This window comes from Mauremys reevesii, linkage group 1 (assembly GCF_016161935.1).
Source record: "Mauremys reevesii isolate NIE-2019 linkage group 1, ASM1616193v1, whole genome shotgun sequence".
Classification (NCBI taxonomy): Eukaryota; Metazoa; Chordata; order Testudines; family Geoemydidae; genus Mauremys; species Mauremys reevesii.
Genome location: NC_052623.1, coordinates 263831005 through 263857267, shown reverse-complemented (window position 1 = coordinate 263857267; position 26263 = coordinate 263831005). Strand labels below are relative to the sequence as shown.

The 26263-nt window shown below is 41.1% G+C and overlaps 1 protein-coding gene across 3 annotated transcripts in view; it reads right to left on the bottom strand.

Annotated features, from left to right (window-relative positions):
* Positions 1-26263, bottom strand: part of BTBD11 (BTB domain containing 11) — a 279274-nt gene that overhangs the window by 40842 nt on the left and 212169 nt on the right. For all 3 annotated transcript variants that reach the window (XM_039485898.1, XM_039485900.1, XM_039485909.1), the window contains 3 exons: positions 26089-26241; positions 6931-7096; positions 3005-3094 (listed from right to left, as the gene is read on the bottom strand). In XM_039485898.1, coding sequence (XP_039341832.1) covers positions 3005-3094; positions 6931-7096; positions 26089-26241 — 409 coding nt within the window. The remainder of the gene's footprint in view (positions 1-3004; positions 3095-6930; positions 7097-26088; positions 26242-26263) is intronic.

Genomic DNA, 26263 nt, shown 5'->3' with positions numbered 1-26263 from the left:
TCTTTAATATGATGTAACTCACAGGGATAGTAACATTTAATGAAAGGTTATAAAGCACTTTGAGATCCTTGGATGGAGCATGATACTGAAGTGCAAAGTATTAATTAATTAATATTATTATTAGATAGCACTGCTAGAAGAACTGAAGCTGGACTGAACGAAGCATTGGCCAGCCACCTGGTGAAAGGCAGGGAGTTTTACATTCACCATCTTATGTCCATAGGGTAGCAGGGCCCATTAGCTCAGTGTCAGATGCTTGGCTGCATTAGCAGCCAACATGGCCAAGCTTCTGACATAACATCCTGCTAGCCATCCCCAGGGTTAACATCAGGGGCGAGGGCAGAGAGGGAGTAGCTGGTGTGGCAATCCTGGTTTGCCAGTTGAGAAGAGCTGCATGAGACAGTTGGCTGTGTCATCCACCCCTGCCAAAGAGAAACCTTGAGTTCCTGAAATCACTTTGCTCTGCTCTGCACACACAGAGCTCTAAGCCCAGAAGAAATGTGCTGAAGTCTAAACTTAGCCCTGTGACTTCTTGGAACCTGGGAGCATTGAGTAATGAATGGGGTTCCAGCAGTAGAGGGAGTGAATGAATAGGCTTGGTTCAGGATAAACTAGTCCCCAAATGTAACCATGTATCAGCTAATTACGTCCCATCTCATGTGGATTGGTATTGGCACAGGAAAGCTCAGGGAACTCCCAGTGGCATACACTGAGGAAGCGCAAGTATTAACATTTTATTTTATTTCATTTTTTACATTTGAATTCTTTTTAGTTAATTTAGTGCTTGTGAATAGAGTGAGATTGACAACCCTGGAGACTGAAGTCCTCTAATTTTCTACAAAACAAGTACATCACAGGCAAGCACCCCTCTAGGGATTAGAGCAGGGGAGTCAAATTCATTCTGTGGACAGAGCCAAATTAAATCTTCAATTATGATCTGTTTGCTGTAGAATGAGGGTAGCACATGAGTCTAAATTTGTAGACAGAGCTGAGTTCTCACTGAAAAATAAGAGTAAAATATGCCCTTATGTAGACATTAAGGCCGAGATTTTCTAGAACATCCTCTACATTTGCGTGCCTTTATTTTTTTTTTAAGATACCTAGGTTGGGCTTTTCAAAAGCACTTACCATTGGGTTAACTCTGCTCCCATTGACTTCAGTGAGAGTTTTACCACTGGGGGTTGAGTTAGGTCAACAATGAGTGCCCCTCTAAGGCCTGACATTGACATTTGGTAAATACAGCCACGCCTCTTACTGACTTCAATGTGAGTTTTAGGTACTCAGCATATCAGGAATCAGTCCCTGGAGTCTAAACTTGGAGGGGCATTCGAGAGCGGAAACATCCTGAATTAGAGGTCACTTTTGAAAATTTGGCCCAAAACTTCTATTTAGCAAAGCAAAGCGGGGAAAAAAATATACAGGGCAATTTCAAGAACACTTATTTCACCCTTTGTTTATTGGGCCTATCTTCATGTAATCACCCAATTTACACACACTACTGTGGAAATTGTATATACAGATTAGCTGTATAACTGCACACCTTAATTATTTGAATATCCTGCTACAGAAGTGTCATGATTTGATTTTAGGGAGAACTCTCCTTTGAGATCAACCAGGGAGGTTCACATCCCTCTGAAAGGTATTGGTTCAGGTTGTCTTCAGACTCAGGAACACAATATTGCTTACATTTACATCTAGTCCAAGTTTAGAAGGTTAGTTACACAGCCACAAGGACTGAACTCTCTTTTTATTTGTAATGAAAGATTGCATTCTGCAGAATCTGAATTTGTTAACAGGGGCCAGAAAATAAGAGATCAACTCAGAAGGCCAGGTGTTTGACACCCTGGGTTGCAGGACAGGTGAGTCTCCATGCCTGACAAATCTTTGGCCTCTTTACTGTGACTGCTATGAAGAGGGATAATTTTTGCCAACCGGTGGTTGATTTTTTTGTTTTGTTTTGTTTTTTTGTTCCACTAGGAACTGAATTGAGCTGAAATCAACAATTGATTTCACATAAGCCACCGAACAGCAATCAGATAGTAACGACTATCAGTCACTATTGACCTGAGTGGATTCAAAGTGGTGACTTACAGCTGAAAAATTGTGTCCTGCCCCTAAGTCCCCAAACCATCCATTGTCCTTCCAATTACATTACAACAAACAAAGAAACAAACAAAAAGTAAAATGTCTCACTGAAAGTAGCAATTACACTTTAATGACAGCTTTCCTAAATCCAAACAGAACGGATGGAACACAGATAAGTGAATCAGACAGTTTAATTTATTCATGACCTCAACAAACTGAAATGATAAGTATTTGCAAACATAAACAATAATTCATGTATTTTAAATGGCTCTTTAAAAACTTACATACCTGTGTTGCATGGAGTGGCATAACAATCTGTTTGGTGGACAGACTCTATGTTTGTTACATACATTCACCAAGAGATATTTACATGTTGGAAGCCCCCTTCGTCCACCAGCTTTCATCAAAGCCATCTTATAAAACACAACAATGTACCTTATACTACTCGTGTGCTGTTGGGCAGTAGATGGACATCTCAATGTATAAAAGTTCTCAAACTTGGGCGGAGGCATTTGAACAGTGTGCCATCTCGACCTCTCCATTTTAACTCATCTGCGATTCAGGAAGTCCCAGCCTTTTCATTAGAATTGTGACTCCTGAACCAGCAGCTTACAGTTAAAGTTCGGGGGCTACATTTTATGCTAATTTACACTGTGCAATTCCAGTGAAATCAATACTATTACATTGGGTTTAAATCACTGACAAACTGGCCCTTTAAGTGCAATGGATCCCAATACTGAGCTGCCCTGATAAGTGCTGTGATCATTTAAATATTTATTTCAAATCTTAATGCCTTTGGTAACAGAATTTTATTTTTAAATGCCTTTGGGTTTTCCTCCTCTACTATAATTGTAATGGGCTGTCTGAGATATAAACAAATACATCAATCAAAGTTGTAATCATAATAAAATGTCCTCACCTCAACATTCAAATCTGCTCCAGCATCTAGTAGCATCTGCACCATAGCCTCATCACCCCTGACACAAGCATACATCAGTGGAGTCATGCCCTATTCATTGTTTGGAATTAAAAAAAAACAAACAAAAGGAATTGACAAATTTACAATAGAATCTTTTTTAAAAAAGAGTTAGTGCTTTAAATGTATATTGTCAAGATAAACACTAAATATTTAACAAAATCTTACCTCTGTTACAAACCCTTTAATATTATTAACAGCTAAACATTTTAAAAATCTATGTAACTGTCATCATGTATGTTGTTTCCTTTCTGCGTTTTACTCAGAACAATGAAATCAGATGTGTCAGTTTCATTTCCTAGTTCTGGTTTACTAAATAAAGAACAATGTTGTCTTTGAGTTCCCAATAGTATGGGAATGTTTAAATCCAAAGCAATAAGAATGCAGTTAAAAAATAACAAATGAAAACATTTCCATTCATATTAAGTTTTTTGTAACTCTTGTTTTATAAAAAGTTGAGTCTATACTTCTTGACAATATCCCTTTAACAACATAATGAACTCCCTTTAGATAAGTTAGACTTGAGCTCTGTCTATTCACTGCCAGCATTGTTAGCAGTTGGAAACCTAGAAGCTTTGTACACAGTCCTAAACAATGACTTAATTTTAAATGAAATGCCAGACAGCATTGTTTAAAGTTGCTAGCTCTAGGGATATGCTGCCCTATGTTGATGAAAACTAGGTTAGCTGACCCTTCACTACAGAAACTCTAGACTGCAATTTGTATTAGTCTGGAATACCCACTGCAGCTGATCAACATTTCCCTTAAGGTTAGTGTTATTTTGGCAATGGAAATAAGTCTAGATGAAATCACGATGGTATAATTAAATCTACCAAAATTACAACACAAAAAGCTATTTATTAAATAAAAGCAGGGAGGGTCAATCAAGAGTGTGTTTGTTCCATGGGAAGTTTACCATTGGGCCATGGTACCTCTACTACATGTCTATTGTCTGTCTTATGGTCCCATGTCAATTTCCTGTCACATGATCAAACACTTTCTCCTTAACCTGTCCCTTGCTGTAGAGCGAAATTATTAACAGAGACAAATGAGGTGGACAGAATGAGCAGAAACTGAGCCACTGCACTGTTCTCTCTAGCAAGAGCCGAGCACCAGCATTTTTGCTGAATTAAACGTTATTCACATTTTCCTTGAGGGGAAAAAGCCTCTTTTTCCAGGCTAAGGTTTGGTGGGTTTTGGGGGCAGATGTCTTTTAGTAAAAATAAAAATAAAATGTCGGGCCTGATGTGATGAACATCTTCATCAGTGCCCACCGTAATCAGTGGGTATTTAGCAGGATCAAGTCCCTGATTTGCTGTTGAGAAACGTGTGCTTTTAAAAATATATAAAGTAGAAATGGGGGTCCTGACCCCATTACTCATGTGAATAACCCTGATTCTGTCTGGGAGCTGCACTAAAGTCAATGAGAGTACCTGGGTGAGTACAGATCACACTCAAATAGGACTTGATCTTGCTCCTATTGCAGACAACAGTAAAAGTCCCCTTGGACATCAGGGGTCTATGGTCAGGCCAATAGTAAGCTGTATAGGATCAGGCTCTATGTCTCACAAAAACTGTATGCAAGCGTTGAATTTTGGTAACTGAGGATAATTTTTAGAACATAAGTTAAAAAAACAATTAAAAAAAATAAATACTTAACACAAGGAGCAAATCAAATTTAAAGTTAAAATTTTACAGAAAAAGGATTAACAAAACAAATGTGGACCCGATCCTGCAAGACATAGCGCGCACACAGACTGCTGCACCACTCTGCGGACTTGAATCAGGCTCTGTCTGAGCACAGCAGTCTGCCAGCACACTACAAGTGAAATCTGGACCCATTGATGCCAACTGGAGTTTTGCCACTGCTTAAAATGGGACCAACGTTTCACCCTACACATTGCAGGATGGGAGCCTAAAAGTTAATTTGAGATTCTGCTCAGCCCCGTTCTGCGGTTCTTCTCACTGCTGTTTTTACATATGCCCATCCTGGAGGTTTGCTCTGTGGCTCAAGCTTGATCTGTATCATTGCATGAGATCTCTCACTTCATATGTGGGAGGAATGGATTTTTAATGAGCACATAATTAGTGCTCAACAAATAATGAACAACACATGCAATTAGCACACAGGGAATTTGTTTTTTTGACAACATGAAAAAGTTGTTCTTTCAATATTCAAATCACTGGCGGCTCAGTCCTGCAAGATGAAGACTCATTTGGCCTGATCTGGCAAAGCATTGAAGCACATGTTTAAGTCAAATGGGACATAAGCATCACTTTAAAGTTAAGCACGTGATTCGGTGCTTTGATGGATCAGGCCATATGGAGCAGCACTTTGCAGGACTGACTCCTTGGAGCACAGCAATTTTTCTAGGAAAAGTTTCAAGGTATAGAATTATTTATTTAAAAGTACTATAACATACTAACCATGGAATGAACTCCATGATATCAAAATAACAGTAATACTTAGTACTTACAGAGTACTTCACACTTACAAAGCACTTTATTAACATTAACTAATTAGTGTTATAGGTCAGTGTTCTATCAAACTAAAGCTATTAGAACTGTCACCCATCAGGGATCGTCTAGGTGTACCTAATCCTGCCTCAGGGTGGGGCGGTGGGCTAGATCATCTCTTGAGGTCCCTTCTAGCCTTACACGTCTCTGATTCTAATATTTTACATTTCTATAGCACCACTCATCCCAAAGCACGTTACAACTATACTCATACAGCACTGGTCAAGTGCAGCCATCTGTGGGGTGGAAGCTGGCTGCCCCCTGCCAAACAACGTACTGCAGAAATGGAAGCAAAATGGGAACTTTTGGCTAAGGACACCAGGATCTTTAATATTTTTGCAGAGCAGATGGGAACCTCAATTTTTAAGGTCTTATAATAAAGATCCACCCACAGTAAACTACATGGAACTCTACTTCAAAAGGATGAAGCACTGTCCATGGCTGCTAAAGTGTCAACATTTCCTGCTTGGGAATTGGGAACAACCTCATGAGCTTCACAATCCAAAGTTTCCACTGGTGGGCAGTCATGGAGGCAAATTTACTTCTGGATAAAGCTGTACACTTTACAGAGACTTCCCTTTTGTTGTAGTAATCCTCAGTACCCCTCTACCGCGATATAACGCGACCCGATATAACACGAATTTGGATATAACACAGTAAAGCAGTGCTCTGGGGGGGCAGGGCTGCACACTCCGATGGATCAAAGCAAGTTCGATATAACACGGTTTCACCTATAACACAGTAAGATTTTTTTGGCTCCCAAGGACAGTGTTATATCGGGGTAGAGGTATATTTCCCAATGTTATGTGTAAGTCACCACCCAAAAGATAAGATGACTAAACAGTAATTAAATATGGAGATTTCTGTCTCTAGATCACCAGTTCAAACTGGGGCCTATTTCAGTATGCACATGAACATTATGAACACTCACTTGACAGAGGTTTGGTGGTCTATGTGAAATGCGTTGCGAACCTCAGACCAGTTTGTATTGGAAAGATGTCCACATCACAAAAACCAGCATCCTAATGCCCAAGCCAGGGTCAACTCTGTATTCAGATCAACTCCAGGCACTCCCTATGACCTTTTGATAATTGCTACTGAATCACTATAACTTAAAAAGTTTAAGCTAACTCATGTGCTATATCTACCTCAACACTAAAGAAAATAATCCATAATTCCTAAGGGCCCAGGCTTAGCCTGAATGTACACCTGATGGAGTCTCAGTTCAATATCAAGTAACAGAGAAAAAGGATTAACTTAAAGAGCCATCTGTTTATGAAGTTACAGTGTTGGAAGGTTGTTTTCTTTAATAAACAGTCACAACTCCTGGCTTTTAAAGTTAAATTTTGTACCTGTTCACTCATGCTGTTAATTCCATCTGGCCCCAGCAAAGAGATGGCCTGTTTAACTAGATCTGTTCGGCCGCAGTTCAGCATTCGGAATCCCAGATCCTGCTTGAATTTAGCTTCTGTGGCTACCGCGTCCAGTTTTCGAGAAGCACAGAAGCAGTCGTCGATTCTGTGAATTGTGAGAAATAGCTACATCAGAGGACAATCAGAGGACAGACATCATCATTTATGGCATCACTGTTTCACTTTACCGTTGAATGGCGCAGGTCCCCCCCCCGCACTACCACTCTCACACTGTCACCCTCTTGATATTCCTTTGAACCAGCTGCAGCACTGAAGTGCTGGATGTGAAATGCTAATGCAAGTTAATGCCTTTTATTGTTCATGTTATTTACTTTAAGTTAACCATGGTGAAGAGTAGCTTTTAGTCCATCTTTTCTATTTTCTCCTACTTATGTTTGTTAGGAGAAACCAGGTATATTGTTCTCATTGCACATTAGTTCTCCTCACCGGGGGAACAGTCCAAACCTTGTGATCCCTGCACAATTCCCATCGACTTCAGTGGGCTTTGGGTCTGGCCCCAATAGATGCTTAAACAAAAGGAATAAAATATCATTCCAAAGGCATCACAAATGATATGAATTCAGCTCTTCTAAAAGATAACCCCTTCCAGGGCAGAAGGTGGCAGCTCGAGGACAACCAGTGCTCAGCACACTGCACACCAAAAGAGGAGGACATAGTGTGACCAGATGTCCCGATTGTATAGGGACAATCCTGATTTTTGGGTCTTTTTCTTATATAGGCTCCTATTACTCTCCACCCCCGTCCCGATTTTTCACATTTGCTATCTGGTCACCCTAGGAGGATGGCAATTTTGGCCAGGTAACCAGGACAAACTTCCCACCCTTACAAGCAGTGCCATGGAATCTTCAGTGTTCACACTGAGTAGTTAAGACATCAGTTTCTACAGTCTTATTCAAAAGATCCTCAAGCAGCAAACTGTGGGGAGCTCAATGTATCTACTTCAGAAGGATGAAGGGCTGGGTCTATCCAGTCAGGATTTGAAGCTGCAGATCCAGAGAGGACAGGCATTTCAAATCAGATTCTTACACAACTCAGCCTCATCTTGTTAAGAAACAGATGTATTTTTCTTTCATGCTGATACATGTTTGGGCAGGGGTGTGGTGTGGAGTCCAATTTCTCAGCACTCTGGCCTGTATTCTGCTGTATAGTTGTAAGGGACAGCACCACTTGAGTTCTAAAGCCTTCCACTAACAGCAAGTCAGTAAGGAATGGAGTAGTTGGGAACAGAGAGTCTAAATAAGGATCAAAAGGGAAAATGCCAAATGTAGGTCTAGGAGTATTTTTATTCTAATAAATATCAAATAAAAGTGATAATAAATCTTTGGCATCTACATAATAATTTTCATTATATAGAATAATATAATAGAGAATGTATACCTCTACATAATAAACACCAACACTCATCCTCCTTCCCCCCCAAAAAAATTAAATCAGTGTTTTTACAAAAAAAAAAACCCACCAAAAACAACAGAAATGGTTACTTGTATCTAAGGGCTCATCTACACAGAGCAGTAATGCTGACTATGGGGATGTGATTTCTAAAGCACACTAACGTGTTGCTCATTAATTGGTCTGTGTAGACCCTGCTGGTGCACAGTAAAGGTTCCCTAATGTGTTTTAACGTAGGGCTGTTTGAAACTGTACAACAGTAAAACACCCTAGAGAACATTACAAAGAGATTACTCATTACAGTACGTACAAAGAGTGTACATAAACTCCCCGATTTTAGGACATCTACATAGAACTAAAAAAATGGATGCAGACAAAATAAGCACTGGACAGTTCCATCATTACTCAATGGCACAAGGATGAAACTTTATCAAAACAATGAATTTGTAAGATTACTTAAGATTACTGCACAGCACACAATCACAGAAAATATCAAGTAATGGCAATAACAGATTCTCCTGGAATAATGTGCCTACAACACAGGTTAAAAAGCAAATCCATAATAATACTGTCTTTGCACAATAGTTTGAGCCAATTTTAAAAAGCACAAACATGCAGGACTCAGGTCAATGACACTGAGAGACCTGGGAGCAATCACTGCTTTACTAGTTCACACAGTATGCCACATGTTTGGCACCTAAACTACAGCTGCATCTGTTACTCCTAACAAAGGCCCTACCAAAATCACGATCCATTTTGGTCAATTTCACAGTCATAGGATTTTAAAAATTGCAAATTTCATGATTTCAGCTACACTGCTACCTCAATATAACGCCACCTGATATAACACGAATTTGGATATAACACGGTAAAGCAGTGCTCCGGGGGGGCGGGGCTGCGCACTCCGGTGGATCAAAGCAAGTTCAATATAACACGTTTTCATGTATAACGCGATAAGATTTTTTGGCTCCCAAGGACAGCGTTATATTGAGGTAGAGGTGTATTTAAATCTGAAATTTCAGGATGTTGTAATTGTAGGGGTCCTGACCCAAAAAGGAGTTGTAGGGTGGTCATGAGGTTATTGTAGGGGGGGTGGCAGTACTGCTACTCTTACTTCTGTGCTGCTGCAGGTGGTGGCGCTGCCTTCAGAGCTGGAGAGTGGTGGCTGCTGGCTGGGAGCCCAGTTCTGAAGGCAGAGCCGCCACCAGCAGCAACGCAGAAGTAAGGATGGCGTGATATGGTATTGCCACCCTTACTTCTGTGCTGCTGATGGTGGGGTGTTATCTTCAAATCTAGGCACCTGGCCAACAGCCACTGCTCTCTGACTGTCCAGCTCTGAAGGCAGTGCAGAAGTAAGGATGGAAATACTGCTCCCCTAAAATAACCTTGCAACCCCCCTGCAACTCCCTTTTGGATCAGGACCCCCAGTTTGAGAAACGCTGGTCTCCCCCGTGAAATCTGGTCTTTCATGTGCTTTTACCCTATAGTATAGAGATTTCACAGGGGGAGATCACATTTCACGGTCTGTGATGCGTTTTTCATGGCCGTGAATTTAATAGGGCCCTACTCATAATATCATAGCATAAAATGCTAGAGATTGCATGTGTAATAAATATAAACATAATATAATATTTATTATAAAGCTACTGTGGCAGTTTGGGTGTTCAACATATTTGTATGAGGTTCTGAACTTCTGAATTTTAGTTGAACATTTCCAGATTTCTCAGGCCTAACAGAATATGGTCCAAATGACTGACAGACAGCCACAGAAAGAATTAGAAAATATCTGAAAACTGCAAAAGCATCTGCCACCAGGAATTACTGTTTACAGTAACGGTTTCTTCACCATTTACACATATATGCATATAATAAGCAAACTAAATATACAACAGGCCAAATTCAAGGTGCTGGTATATGCAGGCACAGCACCACTGAAGTCAATTTAGTTTGGTGCATGCAAAGTACACCTCTACCTCAATATAACCCTGTCCTCGGAAGCCAAAAAAAATCTTACTGTGTTATAGGTGAAACTGCATTATATCGAACTTGCTTTGATCCGCCAGCGTGTGCAGCCCCACCCCTCCGGAGCGCTGCTTTACCGTGTTATATCCGAATTTGTGTTTTATCAGGTCGCGTTATATTGAGGTAGAGGTGTATTACTAAATGGGCTTCTTCATAAAAGGCTTAGGTGGGAATTGCGCAATACACTCACACAAGGCAATAAGGAGGAGTACAAACTTCTTTTACATCCCTATGTGGGTTACAAGACCTGGAGTCTGGGGGTGTAGGAGTTAGTTATTCCTCCCTAGAATAGAAGATTGGAACGTGGGGTCCATCTCCCTAACAGCTGCCCAGTGCACTCGAGCCAGCACAAAGGTGACGGTCATAATTTACTCTTGATGTAGGCGATCAGCAAATTCTCACTGCTCTATAACAAGGAGGCAGACAGGAAAGAATAGGGTGTCTGTCCATGACTAGGGCTCTTTGGTACTACAGTAATATAAATAAAATAAAAAACAACAACAACAATAGTGACTGAGGTGTGTCTCTGAGCCATATTGACTCCTGGGTGGTGCATGTTATACACCATTCTTTGCTTGGGGCTGTCACCCAAATCTAAAGGTCTATTGTTTCCTGTGACACAGTGACAAAACATTCCTGAAGGAAAACTGGAGAAATGTGAACTGCCGGAACTACCATAAGGTGAGTACAAAACTGATTCGAAAAAAAACCAAGCTCAGTGTGATTATTGATGGTTCAATGCCTTGTGGTATCCTACAGAGGATCCATCACTGGTGCATTGCAGCATCCATGGCTAGTGGGGATTCTGGTTCCAGCTGCTGTAGCAGAGAGAAATATCTGCTAGAATCCCACAGACAGTATTTAATATTTTGACTCAGGGCCTGGAGGAAAGAGTAGATAAATGGTCAAATTGGGGAGTGATTTTTAAAAAAGCAGGATGCGGGGAAGGGTAAATGCTTCTGAGGAGAAAATGTAACAAGATCTTGAAAAGTGAGAGTGATGAGTAGGTTGGAGAAAAATGAAATTCAATGAGGATAAATACAAAGTAGTCTTAGAGACAGAGCAAAAATTAGGAAACACAAGTACAGAATAAGAGAACATTGGTTCATAGGTAATACTGCAGAAAAATGACATATGGGTGGTATAGTAGATGGAAAATGGAAAGGGAAGTGTAATATTTTACAAAAAAAACCCAACCCAAACCAAAACAAAACCAAAACCCCACAGGAACAAAAGCAAACAAAACAAACCCCAAGCAAACACAGTATTGAACCCAATCTTGCAGTTCTCACTCATACAAGTCGCTGTATAGTCCCATTGAAATCAGTGTGACTATTCACATGAATAAATGCAGCAGGACTGAGGTCAATATTACCGGTATGTTATATAAACAGAAGTTTAACAGAGAAAGACACTATAGTAATGGACACAGCATAGGAACCAAAGAGAAGAGAATGTAAAATTAAGGCGGTAAGTGAGTCTGTACATGGCATACTACACAAGGTTTGCACACTGCTACAGGAAATATAGTGATGATTCAGAGAGGTGAGGAAAGGAGGGCTAACATACTAAAAATCTTGAAAAATACAACTTACAAGGAATGGTTAAGAGAGCTAAACATATAGGGCTATATTTTCAAGAGTGCTTTTAAGGGTAATGACATGTGAAATTGTGTGTTCATAGAAATAGAAGTCTTTCCCTAAGTGTGATTGAAATGCCAATGCAAATAGAACAAAACAGCCCAACTGCATGGCCAATTTATGGCTCTTTCCCCCCAAGAAGTATTTATAGTCTTCCAAACTGCACAGGACACAGATGTTAGCTGCATGGCAGGACATCCTACTGAAAGGCAAGGTCAGTCTGTTGCAACAAACCAGCTGCCTCCAAATAAATCTACAGCTGCTTACACATAAAGGAGTTGCAAAACCCTATCTTTCATCTGCCTCTTGTTCCTGCCCATCTCCTTCTGGGACTGTGGAGACCATGGGAGCAGGCGCCAGGGACGGAGTAACCTCCCTGTGTTGTTCAAGCCCTGATAAGTGACAAGTTCCTATGATTTTTCTTTTAATTAAAAGAAAATCCTTTCATTTGTTTGAATCATAGAATATCAGGGTTGGAAGGGACTTCAGGAGGTCATCTAGTCCAACCCCCTGCTCAAAGCAGCACCAGTCCCCAGACAGATTTTTGCCCCAGATCCCTAAATGGCCCCATCAAGGATTGAACTCTCAACCCTGGGTTTAGCAGGCCAATGCTCAAACCACTGAAATATCCATGAGGATTAGTGGACAGCTCATGCCACCACTCATGAATGAAAACAAGGGTGTGAGGGAACTCCTGCCTTAAGTCACCACCCAGGATACAAAAGCCCCATTGCTGTTTTACAGTGGCACTGTGGATTTGGCAGGAGGTGGGAATCTTTGGCTGACCAGCAGATTCCTTCTCGTTTCTCTTGCAGATTTTCCTGTGGGTCAGCAGCCTCAAAGGATGTCCAGGCTGCTTGGAGCCCCCAATCGACATTCAAACCTAGCACCAGATTTTCTACAAATTTACACATTTGTGCTCTAAATTGCACTGACTTGACACGTTCCAACAGTTCCTTTCCCTCTCTTGGATCAAACCTACAATGGCCACTGTAAGGAAGGAGAAAATTAGGAGCAGGTGAAACCTTATATTTTAAAAGCTGCAGAGACCGTATTATTCAACTTAAAATGCAGTATGACATTTCTCTCCAAATCCCTTTTTAATTCCTCACAGATATTTCTTCTGCAGTGGTCACCATCAAAATCACTACAATGTTGTCACTCCAAGTAATTAACAATGTTGTGGCTCTGTATTGCAGGTACCATGGTAACAATTACTTGCAGGTAGCCACGGTCAAGGGGTTTTTTTTGGTCATCATGGTAGTTTGTCATCCTCTGGAATATTCAAACTTCTGAAAGGGTTCAAAAGCTAACAGCCTGTCTGTATAATGTGTCCTTATTTGCAGGGTAAATTCTTTCTCTTGTCCTGTTTTTTCCCAAATTCAGATATAAGCAGGGTCTGAAGAGCTCTCCCCTGACAGCTAGCTGGGATGGGGAGAGACTTCAGGAGCAAATTGTATTTATATGAACACACCTACTCTGCATAGGTATCCAGCAGACAGGAGCTGTGTTGCTCAAAAGTGATAAACTTTGGCTGATTTTGGGTTACAAAACACAAAAATGAGCTGGAGTGCCGATGAGAAGCTGTAGGAGGATAGGGAACCATGGAAGATTTTGTTACGGCCTAGCTTAGGCAGTTCCGCTTTCTCAGCCTCCGGTTATTGTAGGACACGGCATGCTAGTTTCAACCCGCCGTAACCGGCTGGAATTGCTGCGTGGCAAGCCCCTAGGCTGTCGGCCAAGGGGGCGGCCCTGGAGGATAGAGAGTTCCTATTGCATTATGTATGAGCTGGTTTGCTGCTGTTTGTATAAATATGAGCATGCTTTGTGTTTGCTTTTGGACTCCGTACCAGGCCGAGCTCCAGGGCGCTGGGTTCCCCACCTCCGTGACAGCAACGCTTGGAGTCCCCGTTGCGGATGTGTCACTTTACCTTCATTAAAGCCAATAACTCTCAGTGTGTGTGGGCCTCGTTCTTACAGAGCACCCCGGGAGGGCCGAGGCCTCCCTGGAACGCAACAGAAGCAAAATTGGAAAGTAACTGAAATACTTCTCTGATGGATTATATCCACTAAGGAACAACCTATCCCAAATGCTCAATTACTGAGGGACAATCTACACTCATTCCTATATTTACTTTCTACAACCAACTTTCTGTATAACTTTTCATGCGTGATGTACTGGAGTATTGGGATTCTAGTATCTAAACTGTATCATTGAATTTATTCACCTAAATTTGGGTTATTGGAGGTTATGTACTATATATATTTTATGATGTTTAAACCAGATTTTGTACTTTTGAATAATCTAAGCACTACATCCAGATGTACAGACACTATTTCATTAACCTGTGTGTTATATAATTTTAACATTAGCTTTAATAAAATTTTTAAATCTGAATGCAGGGGTAGTGAAATGTTATCTTTATTGCATGAGTAAAGGGGAGCAGAACTGTGCTGAACCTGTCCTGATTGAGGGGTCACTCAGTTGAAAGGAACTTGCTAACCATTGTGAAAGTAATGCTTTGGAAATGTAAAAAACCCATTGAAAACATATTCTAAATCTGTTCTCACTTTATATATATTATATAATATAAAATATATATGTGTGTGTATATATATGTAATTTTTTTCCAAGCAACAACTGATTTGTAAGAAATGGAGAGCAGAATATTATGCTGCTGTCAACTGAAGTCAATAATGTTGCATCGGTGTAACTAAGGCCAGAAACTTCTATCTAGGCTTTTTCTTTCCCCCCCAGTGATCATCATGGTATCTGAGCACCTAAAACCTTACTGCTCAAACTGAGAGGTAAGCCGCAAACCCTTCTCTATCAATTAAGTTATCTGGGTGTTCTGGCTCTTTGAGACTGCTCACCATGCCCTTTGTCTAAAATACAAAACGAGGGTATTGAGTCAGTAGATGTTGTTTGCTTGATTATAACTTTGTAAAGTTGTGGTAGATTCCACAATGATTTGCATCCTAATATTTTAATTCATTATAATGATTCGTTTGGAATGTTTATGCTCTTTGGGGCAAAAAACCATCTGTCTTGTTCTGTGTTTGTACAACACCTAGTGCATTGGGGTCTTGGTCCATGACTGGGGTTCATAGATGCTATCACAAAACAAATACTACTACTAATTAACTTGATTTAACTTTGTCACCAACTCCTTTTCTCAGGTGTTTCCTGAATGGAAATATTATATTGATAACAGTAAGGAGAGAACAATGTAAATGCTATCCAGAAACTATTGTGTTTTCACTAACAGGGATGACAAAATTAGTCCAGTCACAACCACTTCACAAAGACTGAGATTAATTATTGCCAAAGGTGAAGGGGGGGGGTCTCTTTTTTAAATTTTAAAATAAAAATATTTTAAATTATTTAAAATCAGGATCCATATTAAACAGTGAAATAAAAACATTCTGGATATATATCAATATACATGTCATTCTTGTCAAGGAGACAATGAGGATATTGGGTTACAGATACTGACAAACTTATTAAAGATGTGCTGAAACTACAAAATTTGGATCCAGATTCAAATTTCAAATTACTTTTAATATACTAGCCTCTTTATAAAGGCAGCAGTCATTTGTAAAATTTGGATAAGGCTTCTGATTTTGAATAATCCCAAAGTTTATGGGCAGGAGTTTGTTTCTGGCTCATCTCTAACAAGAATAATTAATTCAAACCCCTCATAACCACTATAATACTGTACTATATGTTGTCTGTATTGTAACAACTATTTCATTACAGAACTCGAGCATATGGAATATTACATCAAGTAAAATCAAAGTGTGTTCTGGCCCTGACACTGAAAAGGGCCTAGACTTAAATAATTCCTTATTATTATTGGCCACAGATATCAAGTTGGCAAAATAGGTTGAGATTCACATCAGGAAACCTGCATGCTGCCTTTTAAGTATTCACATTCTCTTCATCTTCTGGCATAATCTGCACCAAGGGACTGCTGGATTTTGTCAAGGAGTTTGTTTGCAGCCACATACTGGGTTGGCATTTTTGTGCCTAATTATTGCAGCAGCCACCGCTGGTGTTAAAGGATTAGTCAAAATTTGTGGGAAGAACAAGGACACTCAAGGAGAGAGACATATAAACCAACTACCCCTATTTAAGGGGGACCGTTCCTAATTAGATAGAAAAATACCTTATTTTTCCACTCTGTCTCTCCAAAGAGCTCCTCCCTGTCCAATGTATATTAAGAGAGTTAAAACCAGTGGCAAATATTTTTCTCCCCCACAATCTCTATTTATTCCAATCTATTCAGATTCTTATGCTTCACCATCACCATGGGATCTGAGTGGCTTCCAGAATTAGAAAATTAAATAAGGAGACTAATGGCTATCAAATGCAGTTGCTCTTCATTCGCCTCCAGGGGGAAATTGTTGTGTGTGCGCATGTGGGGTGTGGAGTAAATTAACATGCTACACTATATTAGAGAGACAAGGCGGGGGAGGTAATATCTTTTACTGGACTAACTTCTGTTGGTGAGAGAGCCAAGCTACACTATATGTTGGTTTTAAGGAAAGCAAGATCACAGCAGCACCCCTTGCGTTTGGACTGGCATATAGGTTTATGTTGGTACTTATTTCCCACAAGAGAGAGTTACACAGGGTGGACTAGCCCCAAAGAAGGTCCTCATGTCTTCTGTCCTGATGAGCTTGAACCCTGAGGTAGACAATCCTATTGCTCTTGAGGAATAGAGCCATCAATGACAGCGATGGTCCCAGAGGGCAAGACCGTCTCTTAGGTATTCTGGGCCTAGGCCACTTTGAAAATAAGGACTGAGATCTTTAAACTTAATTCATTATTGTGGGCGAGACAGTGTAGTCAGCAGAGCACAGAGGTGAGGTGCTCTTGGTAATCTGTGGGGCTGATGAGGTATGCGGCTGCCTTCTGCACCAGTTGCAGTCTTCTCAGGGTTGATGCTTTGACCCGCAAATTGAGTTCATTGCTGTAATCCAGATAGAAGGTGAGACACCATTTTCATGGCCAATTCATCATCAGCAAAGTTGGGACCTGATCTCTCAGCTGGTCATAGATTGTAGATGTTTTGTGTGGCTGTTGCTATAAGTGAGCATAGCATCAGCAAGAAATCCAGACAAACTCCCAATGACTGACTGTCTCAATGATCTGTGGGTATGCACCCTCAATTGGCAGGGGCTGTACTGTGGTGGCCAACTCTCTGAATCATTTCCCTCTGCTCACAGGTATAATAATTTCCGTCTTGCTAGGATTCAGCTTTTGCCAACTCTATCATGTGTGCATGCTGATCTCAGTCCTGTGTTGGGATGACTGAATCATCCTGGAGTTATCATCCATGGCAAAAGTCGATTAAAACAGGAGGGAGAACTCTCACCACACCTATGCAGGAAAAGAAGCAGTTATTGGAAAGTACTGCTCCCTCAAGCCAGGGAGAGGGGAGATAGTTGAGCTATTGAGCACTCCCCACTGCTTTAACCCTTAGGGCATGGCTACACGTGCAGATGTAGAGCGCTGTGAGTTAAACCCGCCTTCGTAGAGCGCAGTAGGGAAAGCGCTGCAGTCTGTCCACACTGACAGCTTCAAGTGCACTGCCGTGCCCACATTTGCAGCACTTGCAGTGGCATTGGAAGCAGTGCATTATGGGCAGCTATCCCAGCATGCAAGTGACTGCAACGTGCTTTTCAAATGGGGGTGGGTGGAGTGGAGTGACAGGGAGTGTGCTGTGTGTATGTGTTGGGGGAGAGAGTGGTTTTTTCGGGTGCTGAGAGTGTGTCAGCATGCTGTCTTGTAAGTTCAGACCCCCCTCTGCCTCGCTCTCACTCATTCAAAGCAAACAGTAAATGTTTGCTTTTTCTTGAAGCTGATAAGCAGCTGGAGCTCTGAAAGGGCATTTCCGCATTCCTGCAGCCGATTTCACAACAATGACAAGAGTGGCCACTTGACATAAGGGGATTATGGGACGTTTCCGGAGGCTGATCACGGTGCAGTAATGCAACACCTCGTTCACACTGGCACCACAGTGCTCCAGCGGGGGCGCAGCAAACCTTATTCCACTTGCCGAGGTAGAGTACCAGCAGCGCTGTAGCTGCAGAGTCAGAGTGCTCTACGTGCCTTGCCAGTGTGGACGGAGAGTGAGTAGGGTGCCCAGGGCTGCTTTATTGTGCTGTAACTTGCAAGTGTAGCCAAGGCCTTAGTTATGACAAACTGCAAATAGCAGAGATGTGTGTTATCTGTATATGGTTGACACTTGAGCTCAAGAAGTTTCATCATTTCTCCCAGTGGCTGCACATAAATATTTAATAGGACCAAGGAGAGACCTGAGCTCTGAAAACTCCACATGTGAAGGGTCTGAAGGCAGAAGTGTCATTTCCCATCACTACACTTAAGAAAAGATTTCAACTACTTCAGATTTCAGAGTGGTAGCCGTGTTAGTCTGTATCAGCAAAAACTACGAGGAGTCCTTGTGGCACCTTAGAGACTAATGTAGCGCAAGTAGAGTTAGAACAACGCTTCCTCAGCTCTCATCCCCTTATGCCCCTACTCTACTTGCGCTACATTGATGACATCTTCATCATCTGGACCCATGGGAAGGAGGCTCTTGAGGAATTCCACCAAGATTTCAATGATTTCCACCCTACCATCAACCTCAGCCTGGACCAGTCCGCACAAGATGTCCACTTCCTAATAAGTGCTAGTGCTAATAAGCCATGGTCACATAACCACCACCCTATACCGGAAACCTACTGACTGCTATACTTACCTACATGCCTCCAGCTTTCATCCAGACCACATCACACGATCCATTGTCTACAGCCAAGCCCTAAGATACAACATTTGCTCCGATCACTCAGACAGAAACAAACACCTACAGAATCTCTATCAAGCATTCTTAAAACTGCAATACCCACCTGGTGAAGTGAAGAAACAAATTGACAGAGCCAGAAGGGTACTGACAAGTCACCTATTACAAGACAGACCCAACAAAGAAAGTAACAGAACGCCACTAGCCGTCACCTTCGGCCCCCAACTAAAACCTCTCCAGTGCATCATCAAGGATCTACAACCTATCCTGAAGGACGGATCCATCACTCTCACAGATCTTGGGAGACAGGCCAGTCCTTGCTTACAGACAACCCCCCAACCTGAAGCAAATACTCACCAGCAACCACAGACCACACAACAAAAAACACTAACCCAGGAACCTATCCTTGCAACAAAGCCCATTGACAACTCTGTCCACATATCTATTCAGGGGACACCATCATAGGACCTAATCACATCAGCCATGCCATCAGGGGCTCATTCACCTGCACATCTAACAATGTGATATATGCCATCATGTGCCAGCAATGCCCCTCTGCCATGTACATTGGCCAAACCGGACAGTCTCTACGTAAAAGAATAAATGGACACAAATCAGACATCAAGAATTATAACATTAAAAAACCAGTCAGAGAACACTTCAATCTCCCTGGCCACTCGATTACAGACCTAAAAGTTGCAATATTACAACAAAAAAACTTCAAAAACAGACTCCAACAAGAGACTGCTGAATTGGAATTAATTTGCAAAATGGACACCATCAAATTAGGCTTGAATAAAAACTGGGAGTGGATGGGCCATTACACAAAGTAAAACTATTTCCCCATGTTTATTTCCCTCCCCCATACAGTTCCTTACATCTCCTTGTCAATTGCTGGAAATAGGCCATTTACATTACCACTACAAACAGTTCTTTTTCCCTCCTGCTGATAATAGCTCACCTTAACTGATCACTCTCCTTATAGTATGCATGATAACACCCATTGTTTCATGTTCTCTGTGTATATATATATATATATATATATATATATATATATATATATATATATATATATATATATATATATATATATATATATATCTTCCTACTGTATTTTCCACTACATGCATCCGATGAAGTGAGCTGTAGCCCACGAAAGCTTATGCTCAAATAAATTTGTTAGTCTCCAAGGTGCCACAAGTACTCCTGTTCTTTTTGCAGATAGACTAACACGGCTGCTACTCTGAAACAGGACTCTTTGTTGCTTTTAGCCTGTATGCAATTACTGCATACTATTTAGTACGTACCAGTGAGTGTGCCAAAAAACACAAATTAATCAACTCCACTCCACCCCACCCTGTGTGTACACAAGGTCAAAGAGTGTAATATGGCCCCCTTCTGTGTCAGGGCTGTCATTTTAGGAGGTGCATCACTTTAGCCACTGCCATATAAAGAAAGATGTGATGTGCTTGCAATGTAAGTGCTATCATATTAATTACCACTAGAGGTCTTCCCCCCACTTAAAACTGGAAATGGCATCATCTGTTATTAAAATAAACGAAACCTGTCAAGGAACATAAAAGTAAAAAGAAAACAAAATGTCTTGAGCTTTGCCTAGCATGACAAAGATGTGCTCTTGAAAGGAAAAGAGCATTCTAGAGTCAGCGTCACCAACCCCACACATTCAACAATCATGAGTCAGCTCCCCAAAATCAAGAGATTGGCTTGAAAATGATGAGATTTTAAAATAAATTAATTGGATTCTTTGTATTTCCTTTCTGGTTTTTGAGCTTTTAGGAGTCACTTTTTCCAGCTTTACTCCAGAACCATGATGGTTAGAAACTTAACACTTCTCAAAAATGAAAATTGAGATTTTCACATAATCACATGACTCCTGGAACTGGGGTTTAAAAAAAAACCCACCCGCTAAATATTGCAAGCCTGGTGATAAAATCACAGGAGTTAGCAAGACTGCAGAGCTATGGGCCCTTGAGATGGTGGGCCCCCTCTCTCATCTTCTTGAGATTACACCATGAGACAGCCAGTAACGTCCATGATAGGGCTCATTGGCTCTCATCTCGCACAAGGAGTTGCACAATCTTGGCAGCAATGCTTGTTGGATAGGAGGCAGACAGTGAAGGTAGGTTCTCATCTGCCCTTGGGCACAAAAACAATCCTTGAGCAGTTACGCTGGAGCAGTCTGCCCTAGCTGCAACGTGTGAGCTATTTCCAAAGGCAGCTATAAATAAAGCACATTACAATAATCCTAACTAAGGAATGGATTACTGCGGTGAGGTCTGCCTCCAGGAGAAAAAGTCACCAATATTGAATATTTCAGAGGTGAGAGAAACCACTCCGGACCATTGTCAAACCATGTTCAGCTCCTGCTCAGAAATGACTCCTACTTTCAGAACTTTGTTGACCTGGCTGGAGCCTGTCCCACCACTAAACACTACTTAATTCCAGTTAGTATTTAAGGAACCATCTCTTGAGGCAACTTTTAGCTAATTACTGCCTCCTTTCTAATCTCCCTTTGCTGAGCAAGCTAACTGGGAAGTTCACAAAGATTTGTCTCCAATTCCATCTAGTGTCCTGAACCCCTCTCAGTCAGGATTCATACCAGGACATGGAACAGAGGGAGCGCTGGTGGCAATGATGGACAAAGCCGTATATCTGTACTGGTATCGCTCGGCCACTGCGCAGCATTTGATATGGCTGAACATGGAATCCTGCATGGGGGCCCCACCTCAGAAATATGGAAGGGACTAGTTGGACTGCACCAAAATACGGAACAAATGAAGCCAAGACCTCACTGTGGTGGTTGAGGCATTAACCCACAGAGGAAGAAAGGCAGAGATACCACAGCTTATCTTTCCCTTGTAGGGGAAAGCAGCTTTATTTTATAACTGCAGCTCTAGAGCAATCCTGCTAGTAGAGGGTCAACAGACTTCTGAATTAGTGCATCTGCTAGCCAGCCCCGCTCAGTGTGGGCTACGGCGGCCTGCTCTGGGATCCCCATTGGAACTGGGTTGCAGGCGGCTTGTGCTACCATGCTCCAGCGCCATGTGAACATATTACTACCAGGAGCCCGAAACCTGAGATCAGCTAGCACAGTGGTTCTCAACGCCCTGGGAGTACGCAGAGGTTTTCCAGGGGATACACGAACTCATCTAGATATTTGCCAAGTTTTACAACAGGCTACATAAAAAGCACTAGCGAAGCCAGTACAAATTAAATTTCATCCACACAATGACTTATTTATACTGCTCTATATACTATACAGTACACTGAAGTGTAAGTACAATATTTATATTCCAATCAATTTATTTTATAGTTATATGATAAAAATTAGAACGTGAGCCATTTTTCAGTAACAGTGGCTGTGACACTTCTGTATTTTTATGTCTGATTTTGTAAGCAAGTAGTTTTTAAGTGAGGTGAAACTTGGGAGTAAGCAAGACAAATCAGACTCTTGAAAGGGGTACAGTAGTCTGCAAAGGTTGAGAGCCACTGAGCTAGAAGAACCAAAAGAGTGAAGCTGGCCCCAAAATAGTGAGAAAATATCAAGATAGAATTGCCTTAGTAGGAAAGGACAGGGATATAGATCTTGATATCACCAGAATATTGATTCTTCAGACCATGTTATCATATTAATGCTCTGACTGGCTTCACGTACGCATTGGAAAATGACAAAACTGACCCCTTCAGGTCTCCATATGGGAAGTTGCAGATGATACTTGATGCAGATATGACACTTGCCATCATTGTGTATGAGATGAATAAACCAGTATATCACATTATCCTTTAACTCTCAGAGGAGTAGGTCCTCAGGCTGCTCATGACTCTCTGACTCAGATCACCTGCCCTGATCTTTTCCCAAATGGGAGAGTAGGTCAGCAGAATTGCTCCCCTCAATATGTCCTGACTGCTTTTCCATCCACTTTTTTCTACTGCTCTTGTTGGGGCAGGAGAAATAATGGTCTTGAACCCCATATTAAAGATTGGGAGTATGATCTGTTGAGTGGCAACTGGACAGGCCAGGGGGTGAGGATGTAAAACAGATCTGCAGGGGACATCTGAAAATGCTGAAGAAAGGAATCAGATATTGCTGGAGATACTGGAATTTGGGTTGGTGAGGGATGAGATAATACTTACCAGCAATTCTTATTTGCTGAACCAGACCCTAACTTTTTCCCTATGTCCCATAGAGCAGCAGGATTTTCCTTGACCATCAAGATTATAGTTTTGGCTGCAGATGTATCTCCTAGCTACAGGGCCGGCTCCAGCTTTTTTGCCACCCCAAGCGGCTAAAAAACTCCAACCAATTGAGCTCCCCCTGAAGTGCCACCGAAGAGACCTGCTGCCAAACTGCCGCCTACTTCAAAAGTAAAGTGCTGGAACAGCCGCCGAAGTTCTGCCGAAGACCCAGACGTGCCGCCCCTTCCTATTGACCGCCCCAGGCACCTGCTTCCTTTACTGGTGCCTGGAGCTGGCCCTGCCTAGCTATCAGGCAGGCAGTCATCTTACTCACTCCTTGACAGATTTCATTGCCTCCTTGTTGGTTCCCCTGCTTTGTGCAGAAGAGCACAGTAGACCGAGAAGGGGTGCTAGAAGGGAGATAGTGGGAGGAGGAAGGAAGGGAAATTTTGGGAGGAAGGAGAGAAATAAGGCTGAGATGATTTACAAACCCACATACTAGGTGCCTGACCATAGGTGTGTGTGATTGAGCTGGGAAGTGTCACAAAAATATGGTAGGAGATCTCTTCGCTGGCGGTTCAGATAGGACACTGAACAGTCTATTTTTTATCTGAACTGATCCTGAACTCCAAGTCTTTTGAGATTCTTCCAAACTTCTTTTCTAGAATATGTATTGCAGTGTGGAAGCAGATTTTGTCTTATATTTTTTAACAATAGGCCATGAATCAACCTAGAGGAATAATGCAATGTCACAATGGTAGACACATGACAGAGAATGTAACATATGGTGTATTATTTAGTTTTGGTTCTTTTTGTTTTGTTGGGGGTGGTGGTGGTGGTGTCTTTTTGCTTTTTGCCATCTGGACCAGTAAGAGAAAAGATCCTTAAGAAAAAACTGATAACATTTCCAGGCTTAAGGCTCCCAGTAGTTAGGATATTTTTTATAAAAAATAATCTAAAATGTCTCAGACTACATACAAAATCCTCCAGCTGTCCTCAGTCCCTCAGTTTATTTGAAGAATCGCCTTGTGAAAATATTTCAAAGCCTTGGCAACTATAGAATTGATGCTTGATGAGGACTGGGGAGATGCAAGGCTATTGCTGCTCATTGGGGAGAAATGAGAGGCTGGTACATCGAATGGGTGGAAATGAGGAGTGCTGAGGGTCTGTACTGAGCACAAATAAAACATTACAAGTAGCAAGATTTCAAATTAATGTCATGATGCTTTCCAACAAGTAGCAGCCTTTCCTTTGATCTCAATATTACAGACACACAGCGCCTGATTCTCAGTTACAGCAAGCACACTCTCCACCACTGTGACAGTGTAAAAGGCCTTTAAATGTCACATTAACACCCACTTGAAGACCCTTTTACACTGGCAGAGCAGTATACAGTGACCTTAGTTTTGGGAAATGGGAATGGAAATCAAACCCTCATTAATTCTAGATCGTACTTTCCATTCTCATTCCAGAGTGTAAGACAGCTGAAAAGTGGCTATAGTTTATTTTTCTTTATAAACTGAATTCTGGATGGCTGCTTTAGTTGAGCACTGATTTCTTCTCAATAATCAGTCGATTATCTGGGACATAACTACAATTCACTCTAACATAACCTGGTTTTGAAACTAACTTCTGTTAAAATGGCAGACTGGGTAAAAACAGTCAATGTTTTTCTATACACATGCTAACTACAGAAAAAACTGTATATTCTTATCATATCAAAACATGATTTTTGTTCTTTCAAGGGGCTAGAAGAAATAGTATTGACTTTTCTACAATTGTATCAACTAGTTCAATTGGAAAGGTTTTTTTGTGCCTTTTTAAAATTAAGAGCTTCATTATCAAAGAAGTTGAGCACTGGCAGACCTCATAGACTTCAGCTGAAACAGTGAAATGTTAAGTCCTACTGACAATCAGGCCCAGGATATTTAGCTTCATATGAAACAGTTACAGTCAGTATTTGAAATATGAACCTCATGACTTAGCTTTTAAATTCAACATATTTAATAAAATATTCAACCAAGAAAGCCTTATTCCAGTTGCAAAATAAAATATATTTAGTGAAAGAGCACTGGAAAACCAGAGTCAAAAAAATACATCTGTTATGATGCAGATTGTCATACCTACTCATGTATATAATTTCCATGCTTCTGTGTTGCAGGAAAGCATATATATATATATATCACCTGAGTATGAGTATGAGTGACAGGGTTCTGAAAAATATGAGCTTGGGTTTGAATTCACTAGACTCTAAGGCAGTGTCTGACAACTTGCAGCTATATTGTGTGCTGCAGCTATTAAGCAACTTTGATGAATAGTTCCGCTTTTGACACATTCATAAGAGCTTTTCATATAAACATCTAAACAAATATAACCCAGAATCAAGTATGCACTAGGAAGCTGTTTTATACATGCATATATGAGTAAGAAAAGGCAGCGCATTAAAAACATATACTGAAAACATATACTTTAGGGCCTCATTAGAAGGTCACATCTCACATATTTAAAAATAAATTATTGAATAATTCAGACCTGCAACATCTTTCAATTAAAATTTATTTCAGGATCAAAAATGTAATTTTATTACAAGAACTGGTTTTATCTGTAAATGTGCTGTATAAACCACTATTGCAGAAAACAATATAATATATTCAGCCCTATACATTACATCTCAGTATTTTGTAACAGCAACACAATGAAACAGACATAATTAGCTGAAGACTTCAGTCTCTCATTATAAAGCAGAATGTAATGGTAAAAGACAAACCAAGATTTAATGAACAGATTCAGAGCTTGATCCAGTTGTTGGGTATGCAGGCACATTACCATGCAGCCTGTGAAGCTGACTCGTACAGGCATGTGAACGAATACAGTAGCTGATTTTACAAGGTATACAGTGACGAGAATGAGCATTCTGCATATCTAAGGACATAACAAAGCCCTTACTCTGCCTGTTAAATCACTGTTACTGTGAAAGAGCTACAGGTTTTTCAAATAATTATTTCTTTGCATGGACTTACTTTAACTGTCGAGGTTCACAGTCAACTCCAGGTAGTAAGAGCCTTGCTGCTTGCCGTACATCATCACTGTCCACAGAGAAACTGCGACGGTGCCCTGCATGAGCTAAAGCAACCCTTATCCATTCCATCAGGGGTGGCAGCACTATGAATGGCCTAGAAAGAGCAAAACAGGACA